Source organism: Rhinolophus sinicus, linkage group LG03 (genome assembly GCF_036562045.2).
Source record: "Rhinolophus sinicus isolate RSC01 linkage group LG03, ASM3656204v1, whole genome shotgun sequence".
Classification (NCBI taxonomy): domain Eukaryota; kingdom Metazoa; phylum Chordata; class Mammalia; order Chiroptera; family Rhinolophidae; genus Rhinolophus; species Rhinolophus sinicus.
Genome location: NC_133753.1, coordinates 72,856,959 through 72,875,159, shown reverse-complemented (window position 1 = coordinate 72,875,159; position 18,201 = coordinate 72,856,959). Strand labels below are relative to the sequence as shown.

Below are 18,201 nucleotides of genomic sequence, written 5' to 3'. Positions count from 1 at the left end.
TTCATATGCTGCTTTCCTCCACCCCGCCCCACATAACCTACGGAGAGCGTTTCTTCCCAGCATTAAATATTCATTGAAAACATTGTATTTAAAGACTGGACAGCGGTCCTCCGGGTCCTCCTGAGTCTGGCTGTGCTTCTCAGTCTCTTTGGCTGGTGCCTCCACCCCTGTCCAGCCTTGGGGTATTGGAGTGACTCTGGCCTTCACTCCAGGTTCTTCTCCAGCTCCATTCGACCCCGTCTCATGGTTTTAAGGTCCACTGGCTCCCCAAATTGTATCTGTTTTCATTGAACCTCAAGCCTGTATATTTACAGGCTTTTCAGCATCTCTACTGGTTGTCTCACAGACACCGCCCCCCCCCCCAAGCAAAACATGTCCAAGGTCAAACCCAGCATATTCTCCTGCAGCCTCCCCTATAGCAGTAAATGGCATCTCCATCTTTCCACTTTCTTAGACCCAACAGCTTGCAGTTATCTTTGACCCCTTTCTTCCTCTCACATCCCACACCCAATCTGTCAGCAAATCGTAATGGTTCTAGCTCTCGTTCCTATGCGTCCAGAATCTGACCGCGCCTCATCTCTGTAGCGACCGTGCTGCCTTCATCTCTCACCTGGATTGTTGCCTCTGCTTCCAAATCATTTCTCCATGTCCACTCTTGCCCTTTGATACACTGCTCTTCACACAGCAGCCAGAAGGAGCAGGTAAATCCGATCGTGGCAATCCTCTCCTCAAAACTTTCTACTGGCTTCCCCAAAGCCAAAGCCCTTCTAGTGCTCTGTTACTCGGTCCTCACCTCCCCTTCCTGCCCCAGGCTCAGTCCACTCCAGGGCCCTGGCCCCTTCTTTCCTGACAGCACCAGGTACCCTCGTTCCAGGGCCTCTGAGCTCTGCCTGAGAAGTTCTTCCCCAGATGTCTCCATGGTTTGTGCCCTCATCTCTGCCATCCGGGTAAGGTCTTCCCCACCATCCCATTTTAAAATTGCAGTACCCTCCACACTCCCTCTCCCCGTTTGTGCTTTATTATCCTCCGTAGCACATATTGCCATTGGAACCTCTCTGTATTGAATTCTTTGTATTATTTGCTTATCAAATTCTCTCTACTGGGACTGCCCCATCCTAGGCCAAGCTACCATCTCTCTTACTCGGATTGAAGCCCCAGCCTTCTCAGTAGCCCTCCCCCTGCCCTGTCTAGTCTTAACTTGACAGCAAGAAAGATGTTTTGTTTTGTTTTTAAAAACAGTTTTTTATTAGTTTCAGGTGCACCAACGTAATAGCTAGACATTTATCATTGATGTCCCTCACACAGTGACGACCCCCTCCGCCCATCCACTACCCTCTGACATCGCACACAGCCATCACATTTCCAGAGAGATGTTTTTAAACGTCAATGATCCGCTCATACCCCGATCTGCAAGCTGTATTGTTATGCCCCCTCCACAGAGGTAATTTGTCCAAAGTCATTCAGCATCTAGGACAGGATTAGAACCTGGGTAGTCTGGCTGCACGGCTTACGCGTGTCTTCTATCTCAGACTGCAAGTGGCCCCACAGAGCTCTTAATTCCACCCCAAGCTGTTCTTCCCCTAGTTTGTCCCATCTCGTTGTTATGATAATGACCCAGTTGTTCAAGCCAAAAATCTACAAATCACCCTTCACTCCTCTTTCCTTTCCTCCAATATTCAACGCCTCAGTCTCAGCTCTACCTCCAAAACACAGTGGAATCTGTCATTTTCTCCACTTACACTGTCACCGTGCTCGCTCCCTACAGAACTGCCATAGCCTCCTGGGGCATTTCCGGTCTTGTTCCTAAATAATTCAATTTCTACACAGCCAGTGAGCTTTCTAAACTCTAAATTAAATCCTGGTACTCTCCTGCTCAAAACCTTCCCATGCTTTCTCATTGCCCTTGGGACAATCCAAAGTCCTACTCTGGTCGACCTGACCCTGCAGACTACTCCTCCCTCATCTCCACCAGGCGCCTGGGCCCTTTCTGCCTCAGCCCCAGGGCCCTCTGCTTCTCAGCCTCACCACCTTCTACCTAAGACTTGGCCCCTGCTCTTCCTTCTGGACAAACACTTTTCAGGTGGTATGGCTGAGGCCCCTCCTGCTATTTGGGTCTCAGCTCAGACGTCACTTCATCAGGGCGCTCTTGCCTGAACATCAATCTGATTCGTTTTCCCATCTCTCAATCTCTTTAGCGTATCACCCTATTTTATTTTGTGCCCTACCTAGCACTTATTGTTTAACATTAGTGCGTTGGTTTGCTAATTTATTAAACTCTGTCCCTTTTCTTAAAATGTGAGCTTCAGAAGAGGTAGATCCTATCTGTCTCGTTCACGCCCTTGTCCCAGGACCTAGAACAGGGCTGAGCATAGAGCTGCACAAGAAGTATTTCCTACTTACAAATTTAAAATCAACCATTTGCAAGATGTGCCATGTTTAGATGGTTGATACATTTTATTAGTTTCCAGAAAGATTGAACAGTAACACAACAGTATCTCTTTTCATTGAATACCTGGGAGAAAATGTGAGACTTTCAGATTTCTAACAACTTTGTAACTTGCTTCCCATTTATTAATTTTACCCTGGTCCTTGTATTTAGTAGAGCTCAAAAATGCTTGAAATCCTCAAAAAGAAAAAAGACAGGAAGGCAATGCTGTTCTCCAAACAGCTAGAGGGAAAGAAACAAATACAGAGGGTGCCGAAACAATGTATACACATTTTAAGCAAGGAAAAAGCTATTAAAATTGTAATACTCAATATATATCAATAACAAAAGAGGAATACAAGTCACGTTTGACTTCTGTAATTACAAGAGGCGCTCAAAGTGGTTACCATCAGCGTCCAGACACTTCTGACTACCACAAACTACTGCTTGTATACAAAGTGTCCACTTGTATACATTTTTTTGGCACCTCCTGTATATGTTGAGTTCCTACTACAAGTGAAGCTCAAACTGGGTGTTTTATGAGTGTAATCTCCTCTAATTCTCTGGATGTGGGCATTAGAATCCCTGTTGTCCCAGCTTAACCAATTCTGGCCTCAGGCCTCTAGTCCGCCCCCCACTAGAATGTAAGCCCTGTAAGAGCAGGCACTTCTCTCTATCACTCATGGCTGCTTCACAGGCCATGACACACAGTAGGTACTCAATAAGTAGCTGTTGAATGGCAGATGAACTGAATCAGAGGGTGATGGGGAGTATGGAAGCTTGGAGGAGCAGTGGAGGATTGTATTTTGGAGCATTTGTGGGAAGAATACACAATGGATGATGAAAGCAAATCTGGGAAAGAGAGAGATAAATGGGCACCCAGGGGGAGCTTGGTAACAACCATCAAAGCAGAACTCTTTTTGGGATTGTACCTCAGAAAATTATACCAGGGAAACCTATTTTATGCCACTTATATTTATTTATATGAAGATTTCCTTTACATCATCCTTTATATAACAAAGTGCACTTTTAAAAATAAAATAAAAAAGTGTTCTTAGTCTTGGGTTTAAGAAATCTACTAGAGTTGCCCTCTTGGTGCCCCTGCACAGAGGCACTCATTGTCTCTGCCTCTTGGCAAACTCTTTTGGTTCTCCTGGGACACCTGGTGTACAAAGTTGATCACTAGAAAGGAGATGGGTTCTTTGCCTCAGTCGCCCAGAGTTTCCTGAGTGTAAAGAACCAGTATTCTCCTTACTTCTTTCTGCCCCAAGATTTAAAATTGGGAAGATTAGTGTGAACTATGGTAGCTTCAACTGAAGCCCAATAGCAGGGAAGGGGACTATCTTAGGCTTGGAGAACTGGACTGGATATGAGGGTCCTTGAACCCCATGTGGGTGGGTTTGATTTGGCCAAAGTGTGTAGCTAATGCTGGGAGCTCCTGCAGCCCCTTGGCCCCAGAAGCAAAGTCTGGACCTGGGTGTGGCATCCTGAGAGCTTCAGTACCAGCCCTGCGGTTGGTTTTCTAAGAGGACACTGAGTAAGTACAAGAAGTAAGTAAAATATGGCAGACCCTGTGGATAGCAGAGCTCTCCACTAACAAGCATGGCAGCTAGAAGGCCTGCCTTTTTGGTTGGAGTTCTTGAAAATTTCTGGGAGAGGTAAAAACACCAAAAGGAAGATTTTTATCTTCCTGATAATAAGCCAGGTGGAACTAATGACAAATTTAAAAGTAAAATTTTACAAAATGTGACTTACAAATGTTTCTCAGATTTCTGGATCAGACTACCATGGTTGCACTTCATTTTTAGTAAGTTAATTTTAAAAATAATGGCTAGCTTCAGCTGTTCTAAGGTCTACCCCAGAAAAGGATTTTTGTTCACAGTTGGACCAGAAGTGTTTGGGACACTCTGACTGGCAGGGTCTAGTCATGGTGGTGATTAATGGACCCATTTAACAACTATTCCATAGCTTGTGCTAAGCTGTGGGCCATATGCCAGAACATAGCACAAACCTAGTTCCTGCCCTATGGAGCTTAGCATCTGAGAAAGAAACAGATTAAATGAAGAACTGCAGGAGACAAAGCTGAGTACATTGCTCTGAAGCTTACAGTGAAGGTATGTGACCTAACCTGATGGTGGTGGTTAGGAAAGCTTTACCTAAATAGGTGACCCTGGAGGATATGTGGGCAGGAAGGGACGGGAGATCACTCCAGGCAAAAGAAATACCTTGTGCAAAGGTCCTGTGGCAGAAGGGAGTCTAGAAGAGTAAAAACTGCAGTCATATGCCACATAATGATATTTTGGTCAATGAAGGACCAAATATATGATGATGGTCCCATAATATTATAATGGAGCTAATTTTCCTGTTAGAAATGGTTCAGAAGGAATATCTTTTTCTCTGACAGGAGTGATATCTGTGGGGTTTGGCAATAGATTTCCTTTCACAGCACTTCAGTTTTGAGTGCACAGATTACATCCCAATCAGGCAGGCACTGACCTGCTTCGGCAGAGAGGAGCCTGTCCCCTTAGTGCTACGTATTCAGAGGGCGCTACAGCCCTCCCAGAGCCAGCCTGATGGTCGTCAGAGTACATCGGTGTAAATTCTCTGTTGAGGGCCTAAGAGATGCACAAGGACACAGGTCCACAGGAGCTACCTTAACAAGGATTATGTGGCACCGCCATTTTAGTAAAAGCTTTCTGTGGTGGTGGGGAACCGGCCTCTTACTGTACTTTGGAAATATTTTCAGGTTCTAATGATGTAAAGCATAGCTATGTCTTATTTCCACCCCCCCCCCCATCAATTCAATGCCAGAAAAAGCCCTTTGTGACAGATAGGGTCAATGGAACCAATAACAAATTTCCAGAATCAAAATATTGACTCTTCAATTCTACATCTTCTGCATGTTAAACACCCCCCTTTTTAAAAATGAATACCACAAAGTTCCTTAATCTGACCACTGCTCCAACATGTAATAGTCAAAACGACATTGCCATGACAATCCCTTTTGTTCCTTCACCTCTCCATCTTAATGTCTTATTCCTACTGATCCTCAGGCCACCTGACAGTCACTATAATGGTGACCTACCTGTATAACTGGGGGACACAATGGAAAGAACTGCACATCTCAGACCTTATTTAAGAAGTGTCTAGAGAAACAACAGGGGAGATAATAATGACCCCAAAGGAAATTTTAGCCCCTGACACCTACAACCACAGTTACCAATAAAGACAGACTAACTCCTAGTCAGGTAAACATAAAACCTCACACTAAAGGCTTATTTGCCTCAGTTTCTTTTACCCAGTACATCTGACTTTCAACAACAACAACAAAAAAACTACAAGGAATACTAAAAGATTAAAAAACACACACTTTAAAGAGACAGACCAAGCATCAGAATCAGACTCAGATCTGGCAGAGATACTGGAATTATCAGACCAGGAATTTAAAACTATGATCAATATGATAAAGGCTTTAATGGAAAAAGTGGACAACATGTAAGAACAGGTGAATAGTATAAGCAGAGAGATGTAAATTAAGAACCAAAAGGAAATGCTAGAAATAAATAACACCATAACAGAAGAGTGCCTTTGACAGGCTTATCAATAGATGGGCACGGGCCAAGGAAAGAATCAGTGAACTTGAAGAAATATCAATAGAAATTTCCAAACCTGAAATACAAAGAAAAAGAGAAAGAAAAAGACAAAACAGAATATCCAAGAACTGTGGGACAATTACAAAAGGTATAGTATACACATAACGAGAATACCAGAAGGAGAAGTATCTGAAGCAACAATGACTAAGAATTTACCAAAATTAATGATACAAACCAAATACAGATGGAGGAATGTCAGAAAACATTAAGCAGGATAAATTCCCCCAAAAAACTACACCTAGGCATATCATATTCAAACTTCAGAAAAGAAAACACCAAGAGGAAATCTTGAAGCCTGGGGTGAGGGTGGGGCTGGGGGTGAGGGTGGGGGTACACCTTACCTGTGGAGGAGGTAGGATAAGAATGACATGAGACCCCTCTTCAGAAAGCAGGCAAGTAAGAGAGTGGAATGAACTGTTTAGCATTTTGAAGGGGAAAAGCCCACCAGCCTCGACTTCTGTATCCAGCAAAATTCTTTTAAAAGTGAAGGAGAAAGAAAGACTTCTTCAAACAAAAATTGAGGAAATTTGTCACCAGGAAATCTGACTTTCAAGGTACGTTAAAAGACATTTTTCAGTAAGAAGGAAAATGATACAAGTCAGAAACTCAGATCTACATAAAGGAAGAACTTTACGGACAGACTAAATAAAGGTAAAATTAAAAGGGAGATAACTAGAATTTCATATACTCGTATGTCTAATTTGGGTATTTTGCGACCTCCAACTAGATGTTGAATGTGTGGATCACCTCAGAAGTCTGACCTTGGGTGGAGACAGGGAGGGATATGGGAGCCTTTACTCTAGGGAAGGAGACGGCCCAAGGAAAGGGTAGTTGCACTAAATCCCTATAAGGTAGTCAGGGCAGGTAATTTATTCGATCAACAGAGAATACACACTGTGTGCCAGGTTCTGTATTTGGCAATGGAAATAAGTAGACATCAGGAAGGGTGACAAGGAGACAACCAAGTAAAACATTAGGGGCTAGACCGGCCCGGTGGCTCAGGCGGTTGGAGCTCCGTGCTCCTAACTCCGAAGGCTGCTGGTTCGATTCCCACATGGGCCAGTGGGCTCTCAACCACAAGGTTGCCGGTTCGATTCCTCGAGTCCCACAAGGAATGGTGGGCTCCACCCCCTGCAACTAAGATTGAACACGGCACCCTGAGCTGAGCTGCCTCCCGGATGGCTCAGTTGGTTGGAGCGCGGGCTCTCAACCACAAGGTTGCCAGTTCGATTCCTCGAGTCCCGCAAGGGATGGTGGGCTGTGCCCCCTGCAACTAGAAAACGGCAACTGGACCTGGAGCTGAGCTGCGCCCTCCACAACTAAGACTGAAAGGACAACAACTTGACTTGGGGGGAAAAAAAAAAGTCCTCGAAGTACACACTGTTCCCCAATAAAGTCCTGTTTAAAAAAATAAAATAATTAGGGGCTGTCTGGAGTAAATGCACAACAGCAGAAACTGGAAAATGGAAACTATTTTATATTTTTAAAAATTACACGATACAAAAAATAAAAAGTAAAAAGAAGATACCAAATACAGAAAAGCCCCCCAAAATTACCTAGTCTCACCATCCAGAGAAAATCAGGTTAACAATCTGATGCAGCTTTCCCAACTTTTAAAAGCGGGCGCCCTCTCCTGTTTTGAAAAAGGAACTGTTAAATTCTGCGCTCCACCAGGGAAGGCTTTGCCGCACTTGTTTGGGGGCTGGAATTTAAGGAATTGTATGTCAGTGCGTGATGGCGATGGAGAGGGCAAGCGGCATGATCCCCGCTTTACACATGAGGAAGTCAAACCTCAGAGAGGGACGTGAGTTCTCTGCAGATTCCGCAAAGAAAGGCAGGGGCCGGGAGGGCCGAGACCCGCGGTCACCTCGGCCCAGCAGCTGACGGAGGAACCTGACAGCGAGAGCAGCGGTGGGGGAGAGGCGGGGCGGAGCCGTACGCCCTGGGGCGTGGCCTTAAGCAGCGACGTCACGTTTCCCCTCCCCGGCGGCCCATTGGTGATCCTTGCCGCCATTTTCTGAGGTCAGAAAGCTGGTCGGAGAAGAATCGCGGTAGCTCTCGGGTTAGAAACCACTGCGCCGTTCAAGGCAGAGCGACCTGGCACCGTTGGAGCCGGACAGCTTCTCCATTCAGGCTCCTGCCCGAATTGGGGAAAACCTCCAGAATTCTGGGGACCCATGGAAGGGCACTGAGTCCAATCGCGAAGTATCCAGGGCCCTCAAAACATTCGAGCCACTGAGGGCCATCGGAAGCCACGCCCCTAGGAGGAGTCGGGAAGCCTCGCCGTGGAGGAAGCAACCCTGCGGGCGGCCCCCGGGGCGGAGCCATGGCCACACTCCCGGGGGCCGGTCCTGCTGCTCTGCGCTTTGCAGCCGCTGCCAGCTGGCAGGTCGTCCGCGGACGCTGCGTGGAAGATTTCCCGCGAGTATTGGACTTTCTGCGATCCCTGCGCGTTGCTGCCCCTGGCTTGGTTCGCTACCGCCACCACGAACGCCTGTGTATGGGCCTAAAGGCCAAGGTATTGGAGCCAGTGGGACCTGGAAGAGTAAGAGGGGAAAGGAGCGGGAGGCGAGTAGTATCTGACAAGGGCAGACCGCCTGCGGGGTGGGACCGGTTGGAAAAGGGCAACTTGCCCCGAAGTGGGGATTCTGAGCTCAGGACATTCACAGGTGGTGGTGGAGATGATCCTGCAGGGCCGGCCTTGGGCCCAGGTTTTGAATGCCCTGCATCACCACTTCCCAGAGTCTGGACCTGTAGTGCGGGACCCCAAAGCTGTGAGTAACCTCTAGAACAGTACCCACCCCGTTAACCCTTGGTGCAGCAAAGTTGCTCTTCCTCCCGGCCACTGGATCCTGGTGCCCCTAACTTGTCTGTCTTCTTTCCCTTCAATAGACAAAGCAGGATCTGAAGAAGATCTCGGAGGCACAGGAAGCCTTTTGCCAGCAAGTGAAGCGGCTGGTAGAGGCCCCTGTGGATTTGGCTTCAAAGCTGCAGGTGAGGCTGGCTGGTTTGGAAGCTGTGATGTGGCTCTTTTCTCTAGTTCTCTTCTGACCTGCTTCTTTCTGCCCTGCAGGAACTCCAGCAGGAGTATGGGGAACCCTTTCTGGCTGCTATGGAAAAGCTATTTTTTGAATATTTGTGTCAGCTGGAAAAAGCACTGCCTCCTCCGCAGGCACAGCAGGTTTTCCTGGGGCAAAACAGAGGGCAGGGTGCTGGGTGGTTGTATCAAGGACTGTGGTCTTCATCTCTCTCCCTGCCCACAGCTTCAGGATGTGCTGAGATGGATGCAGCCTGGAGTTTCTATCACTTCTTCTTTTGTTTTGAGCCAGTATGGTGTGGACATGGAGTGGCCGCTGCCAGGTACCAGGACTATTTGGGAGAACTGGGAATTTGCAGGTGGAGTGTTTAGCCTGAGATCTTTTGAGACAGCGAGCCCATTACAAGGGTTACATGAGCACGAGGCACAAGAAAGCAGACAGAGTTGATGTGTTACTAACTATCTTCTCTTTATAAGAAACACTGTTGTGTTTCTTTTGTGTGTTTTTAGAGTGCTCTGTTGCTAATTCAGTGAACATGACAGAACCCATGGAGAAGAGTCCTCCTCAGCAACCAAGACCAGCACTTCACCATCTGCCAAAAGCTACCCCTGGCCCACACCTTCCTCAGGAACCAGCCTCAAGGATGCACCCAAAACCACTGGCTGGTCACCACTTCCATCTAGGCCCTCTAGGCCGGCGAAGAATCCAGTCCCGGTGGGCACCCACTAGGGTAGGCCGTAAGGAGCGCCCCACCGTCATGCTGTTCCCCTTTAGGAATCTGGGTTCACCAACCCAGGTCATATCTAAACCTGAGAACAGGGAAGAACATGGGACACACATGGCAGATCCAGCAGGTGCTGTTGCTACAAGAGCAGCCTCCACTGGAAAGTCTAGGAGTGCAAATCAGACCCTGGGCGGAAGGGCTATGAAGAACCCAGTTGACTTGTCTGCCTCAGAGCAAAAGGAGTGAGTGCAACAGTTGCTTCTCCCTACTAGCAGCACATTCCTTGCCTGGTTTCCCTTCACCCTATCTTCTTTGCTTGCTCCTACCCCAGGAATTGCTGGGATTGCCCCATGGGGTCCCTGAGACTGTCATCGCCTCCCAGGAAACCAGGTAGGCATCCTGAGTAAGGACTGGGACAGCCAGCCTCCTCTCTTGGGGACTCCTGAGAGCCTGTGTTCCCCTAAAAGAGTATGTCAACTCTGGTTTATTTCCTGTAGTGTGTCTCCCATCTTCGTGCAGCCCTGTCATTACCATAGGGGACTTGGTTTTGGACTCTGATGAGGAAGAAAATGGCCAGAGGGAAGGAAGGGTGAGTAGGGAGGAGCAGAAAGCTGGGGAAGGAAGGGGATGGGGCACAAGACAGAAACCCACATGCTCCAGAATATGGAGGGCTCAAGGAATGTTTCAGATGATGATAGGATATCCCTATTCATTCTCTGCAGGAACTTTTGGAAAACTATGAGAGGACAAAGTTGGACACCCTGATCCCCACCTTCTGTGAATACCTCCCCGCTTCTAGCCCCAGTGTCATATCTGTGCCTTCCCATGACCATGCAGACTCTAGAGCTCTAGACTCCTGATAGGACTGGGATGCCCTCTGCGCTCTGCCCTGTTTCCCTCTCACGTCTACACGCAGTTTAGTGGTAATAAAGGGGAAGCCCAGGCTTGGGTTGCCTGGCTACAATGCCAAAATTACTTTGTAATGCTTGATAATTAAACTTGGGATTTATTAAAACACTGTGTTGGTGTGAGCGAGGGGAATTAAGGCTTCTGTAAGGTCAGTGTAGATCATTCCTTAAAACAGAACTGGCCTCTCCAAGGGCTAAAAGAATCCCTTTGCCCTTTTACTTCCCTTGGAAAGTGTTGTTCAGATGTGCCAGGATTACCAGGACGAACCTGGACGAAAAATTTCCTTTTGCTGTTTTGAAAATATCTGTGTGTCCTGATGCCAGAATATATACTCTGTAAATTCTCACGCTGCTAGGTTACCTGGGGGTTGTGGTACTAGAATGGAGATGCTTCATGAGAAAAGTACTCACTGTTCTTGACTCCACTGGGTCAGTGCCACCTTCACCTCCACTTTCCCTGGAGCTGCACCCAGATGCTAGCCTTATGCAGAAAGCCCCAGAATCTCTTTAGTCATTGGGATTTCTCTTTGAGGTATTTAAAATATGTAACACTTCTTGAGCTTTTTAGATATTCAAACATTCTATTTAATGACACTGATTAACAAAACATGATTCTAAAAGCCTACCTCTTCCAGACCATGGCCATATACTCGTAAAACATTTAGTATAAATCAGTATCTTTTTCTTTTAATCCTCAAGAGTTGGGTCCCCAGATTCTCCTTTGGTTATCTTTATTTTCTCAGCTTGCCTTCCTGGCTTCCTCCCCAGTGAGTGCCCTGGGCATTTTGTGTGCAGATAGGGAAGTACAGAATTACTGCAGGAGCTCTCAGGAGTGAGACGACAGTAACTGACCAAACAGTAGTAATAGTAGCTGGGATGGGAGGGTGGCCTGCTTGAGACACCCTGTGGCAGGTGCTGGTGCCTTGGCTTGGGAGGGCAGAACTGCTCAGGCCTAGTTCACGTCACTGAAGATTGGATTCGCCTGCTGGGTGACACGAATGAAGGTAGTTCTCCGGCTCAGCTCCTTCAGCTTAGCTGCTCCCACGTAGGTACATGTGGAGCGGATGCCTCCAAGGATGTCTTGGATGGTATGTTCCACATCCCCTTTGAAGGGCACCTGTACTGTCTTACCCTCTGAGGCCCTAAAAGAAGAAAAACTTTCTTACCTTTTGCTTCCAGATTCCTTAGCCTAATGACTCTTCCCAATCTCTAGCATTCAGCCCCAGTTCACCACTTTTCTCCCAGGAACTATACCATCCATCTCCCAGCAGCCATGAGTTCTGCCACCACCCTCCTTAGTCACACCCTCCAGGAACCCTCAGCTCCTAGGCCTCTACACATACCTGTAATCAGCTATGCCCCCAGCATACTTCTTCATGGCTGTCTCAGAACTCATTCCATAGAAGAGCTTGTACTTCTTGCCATCCCTCTTGATGAGTTCACCACCTGACTCACTGTGCCCAGCCAACATGCCACCCAGCATCACGAAGTCAGCCCCTGCCCCTATCAATGAAGGGTGGAAAGATGAATCTGGCCCAGGTGCCCATATGCCCACCCTCAGAAGCAACTGACACCAAATTCTCAGTCCTGACAATGATTCCAGCATCTTCCTGGTTTTGTTTCCCTTCTGGCCCACAACCCACACACGCGTGCTCTGCCTTGGCCTCTAGTCCTGAGTGGGCCTCACCTGGCCAAGAATTTGAAAAGAGCTGCAGAAGATTCCCTGCCTGGCTTTACTCTCTCCTTTCTGCTGCTTTTGCCATCTTCTGGTCATTTCTTTTTACTGTGCCCAGCTGAACAAGACTCACCATAGGTGTCCCTAGAGCAAAGGTCTCCAACTTTAGTGTGAGCAAGGATCACCTGGGAAGCTGTGAAAAATGCGATCTGCAGCCCCACTCCCTGGAGCCAGATTTTGTAAATCTGAGGTTCAGGCATTTACATTGTCCAGCAGTCCAGGGGATGGTGCAGATGGTTCTGGCCCACACTTGGGAAAGTCCATAGCAGTCTCAGGATTTCCCCAGCTGGCTTACCCCAGGTGACTACAGGCTTCAGGGTCACTAATTCGTATTCTGAAAGAATCTGAACCACTTCCTCAGCCTTTCTTGGCCTGATCCTAGACCCTCAGAGGTGACTCATCCTCTTCTACAGAATCCTCCTTCTGTGCCCTCCCAATGTCCTTACCGAATGCCTTGGCCACATCTCCAGGACAGCTGCAGCCTCCATCCTGCAAAGTAAGGAGCACTGTCGGGATAGCATGGATTTCCCAAGCCCTCTCAGCGATGTCCCAACAGCCCACCTCAAGCTGACAGGAACCCAGGAGTCCTGATCCACCTCTATCAAAGCTCCCATGGACAGCAGAAAACCCAGATGTTTGGCATACCCTGCCCTTGGGCCTTACTGAAATGATGTGGCCTTTGAGGCCATGAGCAGCATCTGCACACTCCATCACTGCACTGAGCTGCGGATACCCCACTCCAGTATACCTCCGGGTGGTACACACAGAGCCTGAGAAGAATGGGACAAGGATGAGAGTGAAGTGCTCCACAGATGTCTACCAATGGCCCCAATGAGCCAGCTTACCTGGTCCAATTCCCACTTTGATGATGTCAGCCCCAGAGAGGATCAGCTCTTCCACCATCTCTCCTGTTACCACATTCCCTGCCTGAGACAGAGCCATCAAGATAGCATTCTTAGGGTCAGAGACGAAGAGGCGGTTGCATGCTCTCATATGTAACATGCCAGGACCACGACCTTCCAACATTATTACAAAGAAGCGTACCTGAGTTCCCTCTCCTGAGCCCTCTGAGGGCTTTTAGACTAGCCACTTCAAAGGATCCTGCTTCCCCAGCTGAGGTAAAAGGGTTAGTGGCCAGTGTCACTGTTGGACTAGGGTCAAGCTGGGGTCCAACTCGACCAAGATCAAATCTGATTTATGGTATATTTATCTCTCGCTCCCTACCAAGAAACCCACACATGTCCTTCCCTTAAGTTGTTATATCATAAAATCTCTCTGCCTTAGGGAAAGGGGAAAGACAATGGGAATGCAGGCTAAATATCCATCTATACAGCTGTATTTGCTTCTGATGGAACGAACAGAGAGACCCCTCAATGCTGTGAAGAAAAGGAGGCCTTGTCATCACTCCCCTAAGCTTGTAAAAAAATAAAACATTGTGACCTCTTTAATATGACTGGAGTACCATGTCCATTTTAGTGGGCCAGGTGTATATATACCACAGGTACATACAGTGCCTAAACACATCACGGTTTGGTGAGTGATGTCAGGGACACTGAATTTACAAAGACTATGTATCAAGGGTCAGAGATTGCAAAGACCAATAAATAAACATTTTAAGCGTAACCATGGATAATCACCCAGTGACGTGATTAAATGGACTAGGAAAATCATAATGCAGCAGAGGAGGAATGAACTGATGTAACAAAATGGAATGACATGGAAGAGTGGAAGGAGGAGAGGAATGTACCAACTACAGGATAACAGAAACATACCATGATGGTGTGTTTAGGGAAGCACTTCCGCACATCCTTTACAAATTCAATGAAGTGTTCAGAGTAGCCATTTGCCACGTCCAGGCATATATATTTCACCTGGGGAATAGCTTCCAGGATCTGTTTCAGCCGCTCAAAGTCAGAAGAACCTGTGCCCGAGCTGGCAGCCAAGTGCTGTGAAAGAAAGCGGGCACTGGCATGGAAGGCATTAAGACAGCCTATGGCATGTCAAAAGGGACCTGATGAGCAGCCAATGCGTGGGGAGGGTAAGGGCTGATCCCCAGGAAGCCAAAATAAGATTCCTGGAAAACTGGGATAAGGAAGGGATCAGGGGAGGACCAGCATTACCTCAAGACAGTCAGGATTCTGGCTAGCAAACTCTTTCCACTGCTCGAGGCTGTAGTGTTTATGGACAGCAGTGAAGAGGGAGAACTAGAGAGAAGAAAGAGCGCCATCAAAAACGAGAGAACTTTATTAGGGTCTCTCTTTCTAGAAAGAGACCATTATACTATTCTATCTGAGGGAGAAAAGCACTGATGTCTGGAAAAAGCACCCTGAAGAACTTGGGTTGAGCTTGGATTTTAGTTGAACTATTATTCTCCCTACAAATCCTAGGAGGACTTATTACCATAAGCTACCGTGTTTCCCTGAAAATAAGACCTAGCCGGACAATCAGCTCTAATGTGTCTTTTGGAGCAAAAATTATAAGACCCAGTCTTATTTGCCCTGTTATATAATACCCGGTATAATATAATAATGATATAATTAATATAATACTAGGTCTTATATTAATTTTTGCTCCAAAAGACGCATTGAAGCTGATTGTCCAGCGAGGTCTTATTTTCAGGGAAACAGGGTAGTACTGTCAGACACTCCTACCAAAATACTAAGTCATCTGGATTGGATTTCACCTGCCAGCACAAAGAGTGCTGCTGACTTAAAAGGTGACAAGGACAAGCTGTTGGGGTAGTGGGACAAGCAGTGAACAAGAAAGAACCATGAAGAGGCTGGACAGAGACTATACTGCCTACACTGACTCAGCCCCTCCTACGGTAACCTAGTAGAAGAACTAACCTATTTTTGGTATCTCTGGTCAATTCAGTATAAATGCTCACAAAAGGTAAGGCCTCAAGGTTAATGAATCCAATAAGATGTTACCCCGTCCTTTCTCCATCGCCACTGCGGTAAAGGACAAATTTTCTTGAGACATGGACCAACCCGAAAGGTCTATTTCATTTAGTCTATTTCAGCCAGCCAAGTTTAAGGATATAATGGCTCATCCGATTTGTATTCCCTAGCTCAACAGATTGCAAACAATATCCCAATACTTTGAGAAAGGCATTCAAAGGCCACTGTGAATGCTGACGTTTACTTTAAAAGTGCAGACATGCAAACACAGGAGACAGCAGTTGACTGAGACAGCACAAATCTTGCAGCTGGCAAGAAACCCAAGGAAGTCATGTATCAGCCAGCAGTAAGGAAGTGTTATTGTTATACTCACTCAGAAATCATCATCAACACTACTTAGCTAAAGCTGGTGTTAAATTCTGCGTTCTCAGCAACACTCTGCCATCAACGTAACGACAAAGAAAAAATCACTCTAGGAGATCAGCAGGCCTTGGAGATATATGGGCATAGAGTGGCATGATGAGCACTTCCAATTACATACCAAGGTAGAGATCTAGAAAAAGATTCTTGCTTGCATCCAACCTCTTTATTAGGACTGTGAGACTTGGCTCTATCTCTAAAATCTGATTTCCTTAGCACTCATCAGCAGTACTGAAAAGCCAGTCTCAACCTAAAACATCAAGGCAGTGCCCACAAAGTCCATGTATTACAGCATGTCTGCTGACACGGAAGTCAGGTTTACCATTCCTCAACTCTATTGGACAGGGCAGGTGGGCAATGGGCAACAGCAGGATTCCTAAATAGTTATTGCATGGCAACAGCACTACAGGTCCAAAACTATAACTATCAAACTCAGAGAAATGACAGCAGACATTCCACAAAGACTTACAGCAATCAACAACAGAGAAAGGGAGAAGTCCTTAAGGCCCACAGAGCCGTAGGCAGGAGCAGAATCCACGAACCAGGACTATGTATGGATTAACCAGAAGAGTGCATATGTCCTCAGAATGACCACAGTAACTAGCTACCTTCTCAGCTACAAGTATAGAAGCAGGTAACATTACTGACAGGAGCAGCATCTTCTATTTTGAAAGTGAACAATAACCTGTATATAAGAAAAACACATTACATTTTGGGCACATCCCAGAAACTCCCAGGAACCTAGGACTTAAAGAATTTTTTTTTTTTAAAGAAAAAGGATAGCAGGTATAAAAGAAAAATTAATAAGCTTCTTCTCTCAAGGATCTTCTAGTTAGGAATTTTTGAATGCTCAAACCGTTATTTAATTTCTGAACTAAAACCGTGAATGCTTAGTTTCCTAACAGTGGTGTAACTGGAGAGATGCATGTGATTTGAAGGGAGTGACTTGGGTAGTGGGAAAAATTGGCGAGGTGTATGAACTGCTGGACAGGAGAAAAGGGAAAGTTCTATTCATATATCAGAAAAATGGGGGCAAAACTTACTCTGAATCATATTAACTCACATGGCTCTTTGAACTTAACATATGAAGGGGGCTTAGTACTGGAGAAAATAGGAAAATGGAGCATCCGGGCTGTTAATTGCCAGAGAGTTGATCTAGGATGGAGGTGGGGATGCAACTACCTCTGCAGTCAGCCCACATAACGACACCATTGAGGACGCGGCATAAGAGAAGTCCTACCTTACAGAGAACCTTGGCCATCTCAAAGGTGCCAATAGTATCCATATTGGCAGCAATGATGGGGATCCCAGTGTACATCTGCTTTGAGTTTCTAAACTCAAAGGATCTTGTGAGATCTACCTGCAGATACGAACAGGAAAATGAGCACTTCATTCATACAGAAACAAGTATTGCACAAGGTAAAGAGCCAGGAATCTTTCTCAGTCCTGCCCACCAGGGGAAGCAGGCTCACCTCACTTCGAGACTTAAGGGTACTGCGTTTGGGCCTCAGCAAGACATCCTTAAAGTCCAGTTTGACGTCGTTGTCGATATGAGGCATGACGGGGGCCTAGGGGAAGCGACCAATCTGAGGGATGGAAGGTAGGAAAAGTCATGAGGGGGGAGTTGAACCAACAGCAAGTCTTAATGCCCTGTTAGGGCTGGCAGCAGGGCTCATCTCTCCCCTTGCTTAAATTGGGGAAAGTCGGGGCACTGGTCGAGGCATGGTCACTGAACACTGCCACCTCCGACCCGTCCCATGGTTGCAATTATCCTCGATGTCTCCATCCCAGGGAGAAGAACTGGGATGGAGTCGTGAGTGACTCTAAAAAGGTGCATTCCTTATCCCACTACTCTTCCTTGTCCTGCCCCTGCAAAAAGTAATTTGAGGTGAGAGGCTGATTTGGGGCGAGAAGGAATGGAGGGGTCCTATAACCAGCTTCTGGAACAGGGGTACTCACTTCCTGTCGCCGTAGCCAAGGTGGCAGTTGACCGAAGCTTCCCTTGCTAAGCAACTAACCTCGTGCAGCCCCGCTAAGCCCTGTGCGCCACACCAACAGGTTCCGCTAATAGCCGGCGAGAACGATTAACCGAGGAATTCCAATTTCGGCGGTGGCCGCGCGACCTTTCTGGTTAACAGAGGTCACACAATGAAGTTGCCGTTGGATCCCAGGGGCAGAAGACTACAACTCCCAGGGTGGAACGCGCGGAGCTGCCCCTGGCATGATGGGAGTAGTAGTTCGTTTCGCCCCTCTTTTTCCATTAGACCCGGCTTTCTAGGGACTTCCAGAATCGTGGAGGCATCATCTCTGCTGTAACTAAGCTGTCCGTCTTATTTTTATTTACGATGCCATTGAAATGAAAGGCGGGAGCATTCCTGAGACTTTCGGGAACCCCGGG

General features: G+C 46.9%; 2 protein-coding genes across 9 annotated transcripts; one reads left to right on the top strand and one right to left on the bottom strand.

Annotated features, from left to right (window-relative positions):
- Positions 1-8,054: 8,054 nt before the first annotated feature.
- Positions 8,055-13,936, top strand: TINF2 (TERF1 interacting nuclear factor 2). Of its 7 annotated transcripts, none has more exons than XM_074328057.1 (9): positions 8,055-8,596; positions 8,748-8,852; positions 8,971-9,072; positions 9,152-9,259; positions 9,342-9,438; positions 9,626-10,082; positions 10,172-10,230; positions 10,308-10,429; positions 12,897-13,936. In XM_074328057.1, exons 1-9 carry the CDS (start codon positions 8,405-8,407, stop codon positions 12,981-12,983), a joined length of 1,329 nt encoding a protein of 442 aa, XP_074184158.1. In that variant the 5' UTR covers positions 8,055-8,404; the 3' UTR covers positions 12,984-13,936. The 7 variants fall into 7 exon arrangements, with proteins under 7 accessions (XP_074184158.1, XP_074184156.1, XP_074184160.1 ...); XM_074328055.1 differs by lacking the exon at positions 12,897-13,936 and adding an exon at positions 10,563-10,858 and having other exon boundaries at positions 8,058-8,596; positions 9,152-9,250; XM_074328058.1 differs by having other exon boundaries at positions 8,060-8,596; positions 10,338-10,429.
- Positions 11,310-18,193, bottom strand: GMPR2 (guanosine monophosphate reductase 2). 2 transcript variants are annotated; one of them, XM_074328062.1, is made up of 10 exons: positions 17,822-18,193; positions 17,276-17,389; positions 17,044-17,163; positions 14,604-14,687; positions 14,256-14,429; positions 13,329-13,410; positions 13,147-13,253; positions 12,930-12,972; positions 12,092-12,251; positions 11,310-11,890 (listed from the first exon to the last, which is right to left on the bottom strand). In XM_074328062.1, the coding sequence occupies exons 2-10, from the start codon at positions 17,360-17,362 to the stop codon at positions 11,701-11,703; spliced, it is 1,047 nt and encodes a 348-aa protein (XP_074184163.1). In that variant the 5' UTR covers positions 17,363-17,389; positions 17,822-18,193; the 3' UTR covers positions 11,310-11,700. The 2 variants fall into 2 exon arrangements, with proteins under 2 accessions (XP_074184163.1, XP_019569977.2); XM_019714418.2 differs by having other exon boundaries at positions 17,763-18,075.
- Positions 18,194-18,201: the final 8 nt, after the last annotated feature.

What these genes read in the sequence shown, in the direction of transcription:
- TINF2 (XM_074328054.1), top strand. Translation starts at nt 8,405, where the DNA reads ATGGCCACACTCCCGGGGGCCGGTCCTGCTGCTCTGCGCTTTGCAGCC. An exon ending in CTCCTCCGCAGGCACAGCAG is followed by an intron (nt 9,260 to 9,341) that starts GTTTTCCTGGGG and finishes CCCTGCCCACAG; the next exon opens with CTTCAGGATGTGCTGAGATG. An exon ending in ATGGCCAGAGGGAAGGAAGG is followed by an intron (nt 10,430 to 10,562) that starts GTGAGTAGGGAG and finishes CATTCTCTGCAG; the next exon opens with GAACTTTTGGAAAACTATGA.
- GMPR2 (XM_074328062.1), bottom strand. Translation starts at nt 17,362, where the DNA reads ATGCCTCATATCGACAACGACGTCAAACTGGACTTTAAGGATGTCTTG. An exon ending in AGAATCCTGACTGTCTTGAG is followed by an intron (nt 14,430 to 14,603) that starts GTAATGCTGGTC and finishes TTTCTTTCACAG; the next exon opens with CACTTGGCTGCCAGCTCGGG. An exon ending in GGGGGCATAGCTGATTACAG is followed by an intron (nt 11,891 to 12,091) that starts GTATGTGTAGAG and finishes TTCTTCTTTTAG; the next exon opens with GGCCTCAGAGGGTAAGACAG.